General features: G+C 42.9%; 1 protein-coding gene across 1 annotated transcript in view; it reads left to right on the forward strand.

Moving 5' to 3' along the window:
* IGFBP1 (insulin-like growth factor binding protein 1) overlaps positions 1-1081 on the forward strand; it is a gene marked incomplete at its 5' end in the record, with an annotated part of 6412 nt that extends 5331 nt beyond the window's left edge. Inside the window, one exon of the mRNA XM_008583762.1 lies at positions 1062-1081. Within this exon, the coding sequence (XP_008581984.1) occupies positions 1062-1081 (20 nt within the window). The remainder of the gene's footprint in view (positions 1-1061) is intronic.
* Between the last annotated feature and the right edge of the window lie 5171 nt (positions 1082-6252).

The following is a 6252-nucleotide window of genomic DNA, read 5'->3' on the forward strand; positions in this document are numbered from 1 at the left end:
TATATATATATATATGTATATGTATATATGTAGGAACTACTTTTTATACTCCATGTATTACTTGATATATAAACCTGTTTATTTATTCACTGTAAGTTTATTTTTTTCCTACACAGTAACCTGTGCTATTTTAATTTATATATCAAGAGATATTTCTCATCACATTGTGTGTAAATACTTTATTTCAGCTCTTCAAAGGCTCGTACTTCTTTTTTAAAGAGCATGGGAAATCCTGCCTAGAAAATGCAAAATCACATATGAGGCAGTGATTTTTCAAGTGGTGTAAAGGAGGATGGTTAACCCGTATTAGAGAATGACTTACTCTGTGTATTCCATGGATGCACGTTTGATGTTAATTTGCAGGGAAAGTTAAAAGGTTGACGATGTAATCAAAGCTGGATGTGGTGATGTTCAAATGTGCATTGGATGTATTGTTAAGCACACGCACGTCATAGAGACATTTGGAATAAATATTCCACGTGGGAACATCGTTATTGCTGTGGTCATTTATTGAAATATATTGTCACAGTCTTTGCTTCTGAAACCCCTTCCTCCTTTACCCTCCCGTTCCTCAAGCAGTTTTGTGCGTTGGGATATAAGGATGCTGTTTCATGCGTGCAGAGCTCCTGGTACCGTGGTCCCAGGTCTGCCTTACTGCCTTTGGGCTGCCACTTACCAGTGGGGCTCCCCTTGCCCACCTCCCACTTGTCCCCTTCCTCCCCAGGGCCCACAGCCTCTTCCTCAAGGTTCCTTTCAACTTAGAAATAGGCCTGCGACTCTTCCATCTTAAGACATAAACACCTCACTGACTTTTGCTCCTACCCTGTCCTCCCTACCTGCCCTTCCTCCCCCATAGGCTCCCAGCCAGGAACATTCTCTCCTCACTTCTGCTTCCATAGCTGAGCCCTGGTTGCACTGGTCCTCCCTGCTCCTCAGATTTCTTCCTTACTACTGTGACCCACCTGCTTTGCCAACCCTGCCCCTCTTCATTCTCACCCACCCTGTTGACTGCTCCTTCCCCCCGCCTCCACATCTTTCTTGACACCTTCTCCATCCCATAGGCTCCCACCTGGCCTCTTAGCTCCCCCATCCTGCCTCCTGGATCCCCTGCTCTTTTGTGCTGGTGAAAACCAGGGCCTCTCCTCTCCCCAGGCCACCTCAGATGTAGCATGGCTGGTGGTCTCCCTGCCAGCCTGTGTCCTCCCTGGAGGCTACAGCTCTCTATCTGGGGTCTTCCTTAACCCTCTGACCCCATGGCTACCAGGCTACCAACCTCTCTGCCAATCCCCCAGGACTGATCTGTGAACTCAGCTTCAGACTCATTTTCTAAAATGCATCTTGTAAAAGTGACTTCTGCAACATCATTGTCATTACCATGACAGCAGCAGGCTTGTTCAGGACACAGTCTGAGGACCTGGACCACACACCTGCATCACAGGTGGGGGCTTCAGTGCTGCAAATCCCATGAAGCTTTTGGCACGCTTCCCCTGGAGCTCTACAAATTAAACACTATCCGTATCAGAATCTCAGCTGACTTCTTTGTAGAATTGACTAGCTGATCCTAAAGTTCATATGGAATTGTAAGGGACCCAGAAGAGTCAAAGAAATCCTGAAAGGAACAACAAAGTGAGAGGAAGACTCACACTTCCTAATTTCATAACTTACTACAAAGGAATGGGAAGTCAGACAGTGTGGCATTGGCATAAGGACAGGCATATCACCAGTAGAGTAGGATTGGGAGTCCATCAGTAACCTGAGAGTCAACTGGTTTCCAACAAGGGTGCTAAGGCTGTTCAATGAGGGTAGAAGTCTTTTTGGCAAGTGGTGCTGGGACAGCTGGATTTCCACAGGGAGAAGAATAAAATTGGACCCCTACCTCACACCATATACAAAAATTAACTCAAAATCAATCAAAGACCTAAATGTGGGACCTAAAACTATAGAACTCTTAGAAGACAATGTAGGGGTAAATTTTCAAGACTCTGGATTTGGCAAAGGACCATGAGATACAACTTCATATCCACTAGAATGACTAGAATCAAAAAGTCAGATAACAAGTGTTAACAAGGATGTGGAGAAACGAACCCTCAAACAGTGTTGGTGGAACTTTTAAATGATGCAATCACTTTGGAAAAAAATCTGGCAGTTCCCCAAATGATTAAACATAGAGCTACCATATGACACAGCAATCGCACCCTTAGGTATTTACCACTTCTAGGAGTATACCCAAGATAAATGAAAGTATATGTCCACCCAAGAACTTGTGCACAAATGTTCATAAAAGCATTATTTATAATAGCCAAAAGGGGGGAGTAATCCAGATATACATTTATGGATGAATGGATAAAATGTGGAACATACAGACAATAAAATATTATTCAGCCATCAAAAGGAAAGAAGTACTGATAATGCTGTAATGTGGATGAACCTTGGAAATATTATGCTAAGTGAAAGAAGCCAGTCACACACAACCACACATTTACACATTATTATGATTCCATTTGTATAAAAGTGCAGAACAGGGAAATCTATAGGGACAGAAAGTAGATTAATGGGTGCTTAGGGCTGGGGAGGGAAGATGGGGGATGATTGGTAGAGGGTTCAGAGTTTCTTATTGAGTGACAAATGTTCTAAAATTGGCTATGATGATGTTGCATGTCTGTAACTATACTAAAAACCACTGAATTGTACAGTTTAAATAGGTGGATTAAATTTCTGGTATGTGAATTATATCTCAATAGAACTGTTAAAAAGAAAGATGTTTCAGTGGGAGCAACACTGTCAGGCTTGAGCTTTAGGAAGAAGACTCTGGAAACAATGGTTATGACAGACTCAAGAGATTAAGGAGGCTAGACCACCAGATAGGAGTTGGTTGGAACTCTTTAGGTTGCAGACGCAGAAAATCAAAGCAGAGGAGTGTCAGAGGCACGGCCAAGAGGGGAGGCAGATCGGGGTATCTGGAAGAAGTCACCCGTACTCGCTGAGCCTAGCTTCTCTTCCTCCACTCCCTTTTGAACACATTGTAATCAACTGCAAGAATTAATCGCAATTCTTGTTTTATAACACACTCTTATTGTTGATCCACACTTGGCACTCTGTATTTACATGTTCAATTTTTAATAATGTCATAAGGACTCATAGACTTCTCACCCAACTAGAATTTTGATGATAACATATTAAACTCATCACTCATTGCTTCGCTTTGCATATAGTTTCATTGCATCTATACCTATTTTTTAAAGTATATTTTTATTTTTTGATGGTTTCAATTTTTTTTTACATCAAAAAAGTGTATCATGCAGAATGTGAGCTTTAGGGACTTTGTCTTTAAACTTGATGCTGTAAAGCTATGTCACCTGCCTTGTCGTGTGTGCACCTGCTGTGCATTCATTTAGGCTTCCCTGGGGTCCTCCGTCTGGCAAACACACCATGGTTCATTCATCCAGGCTCCTGTTGATGGAGATTAGGTTGTTCCCAGGTTGTAAAAAATTGTCAACAGTGCTGCTGAAACATTCTTGTACGTGGGTGAACATGTTGTGTCAGCTTCATGTGGAAGTAGCTTATTAGGAAGCGTTCTCATGAGCAATCAGTGTGGTTCTGAGCAAGTGGCACCGGGAAGGCCGAGCCAGCCAAACTTCACAGCATGTGACTTGGGTTCAATGCCTCAAGACAGGGAGAGTCACACCTTGAAGTGGCCCAGGAGGGGCAAAGGAGCTGGCATTTGATGTTCTCTGAGATTATTTTACATGAAGTCTATTTTTAAATTATAGTTGATTGTTTGTTGCTGGTGTATAGAAATGAAATTCACTTTTCTGTATTCTCACACCTGGCCATATTGCTAAACACTCTTATTATTTATAATGATTTGTCCGTAGATTCTGTTATGATTTCTATGTAAATGATCTAACATCTTCAAATAATGACAGTGTTTTTCAATTTTTTAAGTCTCTCTTTTTTTTTCTTATCGTACAAGCTCAACTCTCACACCATGTTGAATAAGAGTGGGTATTCTTGTTTGGTTTATAATTTTAAAGATAGTACTTCTAATGTTTCCCCATCTAGAATGTTGCTTGCTATTTTTTGTTTGTTTTTAATATATACACATTATCAGGTAATGGGAGTTTCCTTACATTCTTAACTTATAAATTTTTATTGTGTTGAATTTTGTCAACTGCTTTTACTGTTTCCATTAAATATCTTTTTTTCTCTGTAATATATTAATGTGATAAATTACATTTACAGATTTTCTAATATTAAATTATTTCATATGCCTGAAATGAACCCAAATTGGTAATGGTCCTTTTTCTAATCTTTGTTCTTTCTGTTTCTTTCTGAGAGTTTTTCCACTTGGTCTTCCATTTCACTAAATCATCCTTTAGCTGTATCCATTCTATTATTTATTCCACCTACTTGTTCTTTATTTCAACAATTATATATTTCATACTGCTATGGTTTAAATGTATCACCTCCAAAATTCAGGTGTTGAAAGTTAGTGGCTGATGTAATGGTATTAAGAGGTGGAGCCTTGAACAGGTAATTAGATCACAGGGGCTCCTCCCATTTTTAATGGGATTAAGGCTGTTATAAAAGAGGCTTCACACAGCATCTTGTTTTCCTGTCCTTCCACCACATGAGGCTTCAGCAGCAAGGTGTCATCTTGGAAACAGAGAGCAGCCTTTACCAGATACTGAACCTGCCAGCACCTTGGTCTTGGACTTCCCAGCCTCTAGAACTGTGAGAAATACATTGTGTTATAGCAGCATAAAATGGACCAAGACATGTACCAATTACCCCCACTGGTTTCTCTTTATGTTTCTTCTTCTTGTTTCATGATATAACCCCTTCTTTACTTGCTTTACACCTATTTGTCATGTTTTGACTAATGGTTCTATTTTTGTTTCCAATGGAAAATAATTTAGTTTTTGTTTATCTTTTGATATAGTTGTGCTCTTCAAGTGTTTTGTAACTCGTGAAGTCATATTCCACCAGGGCACCGGCTATATGTGTGGGTCTGTGTCCACACCTGAAGCTCAAGGATACAGTGCAGCAGGTAAAGAGCGAGTCCCAGATGGAGAGCCCCAGGCAAGAGAAATCTGTAATTGGTCATCCTTACTCCTCTGTCCCTGCCCAGGGAGGAGCAGTTTTAGGAGGCAACACTCCTGTTGAACACTTGTTGGGACTAAAGGGGAAGGGATGATCTGAACATGGCAAATAATCACCTCGTCCTCAGACCTCTTGGACTTCACTCCTTCAGGACACCTGGGTGAGTTGTCGCTGCAGGTGTGGGGGCGGGCACTGACTCTTCCTAAGCCTCATGGGGCATTGGTAGATACAGAGCTACAGCAGCCTATTTCCTCTGGGTTCATGCTGTGGCAACACGGGTCACCTCCTGCCCCAGGAAGTACCACCACTACCTGCAAGTGCACCCTGTGTGCACACCCCCCTCCCATTCAAAACAGCCTCAGCCCCCATCTCCCCAGGGGTTTCTCACTTTTTCAATGATCCTGAAGTGTTCCTTTAGGACTCCTCTGTGGCTACATCAAGGGAGGGCGCCAGAAGTCTCCATTGCTCAGCATCTTCGTGAAGCTGGATCTGATCAGTTCTCACCTCCAGCTGCAGCTCCAGGCTGCAAATGCCCCCCACGTTGTTAAATCCATTGGGCCCTGTCACCTTCATCTCCCCATTGGCACAGTTGGTCACTCTCCTGCTCGAAGCTCTTTTCCCTGGGCTTCAGAACCTCCATTCCCTGGTTTCTTGGCCCTGGCAGTTCCATTTTGCTGCAATTTTAGACCTTGGCCTCCTTCTCTTTTCTACCCTGTTCCCTCCTTAGGTATCTCATCCAGCTCCTNCCCATTCAAAACAGCCTCAGCCCCCATCTCCCCAGGGGTTTCTCACTTTTTCAATGATCCTGAAGTGTTCCTTTAGGACTCCTCTGTGGCTACATCAAGGGAGGGTGCCAGAAGTCTCCATTGCTCAGCATCTTTGTGGAGCTGGATCTGATCAGTTCTCACCTCCAGCTGCAGCTCCAGGCTGGAAATGCCCCCCACATTGTTAAATCCATTGGGCCCTGTCACCTTCATCTCCCCGTTGGCACAGTTGGTCACTCTCCTGCTCAAAGCTCTTTTCCCTGGGCTTCAGAACCTCCATTCCCTGGTTTCTTGGCCCTGGCAGTTCCATTTTGCTGCAATTTCAGACCTTGGCCTCCTTCTCTTTTCTACCCTGTTCCCTCCTTAGGTATCTCATCCAGCTCCT

The sequence above is a fragment of the Galeopterus variegatus genome, unplaced genomic scaffold, assembly GCF_000696425.1.
Source record: "Galeopterus variegatus unplaced genomic scaffold, G_variegatus-3.0.2 Scaffold3032, whole genome shotgun sequence".
In the NCBI taxonomy this organism is placed as follows: Eukaryota; Metazoa; Chordata; class Mammalia; order Dermoptera; family Cynocephalidae; genus Galeopterus; species Galeopterus variegatus.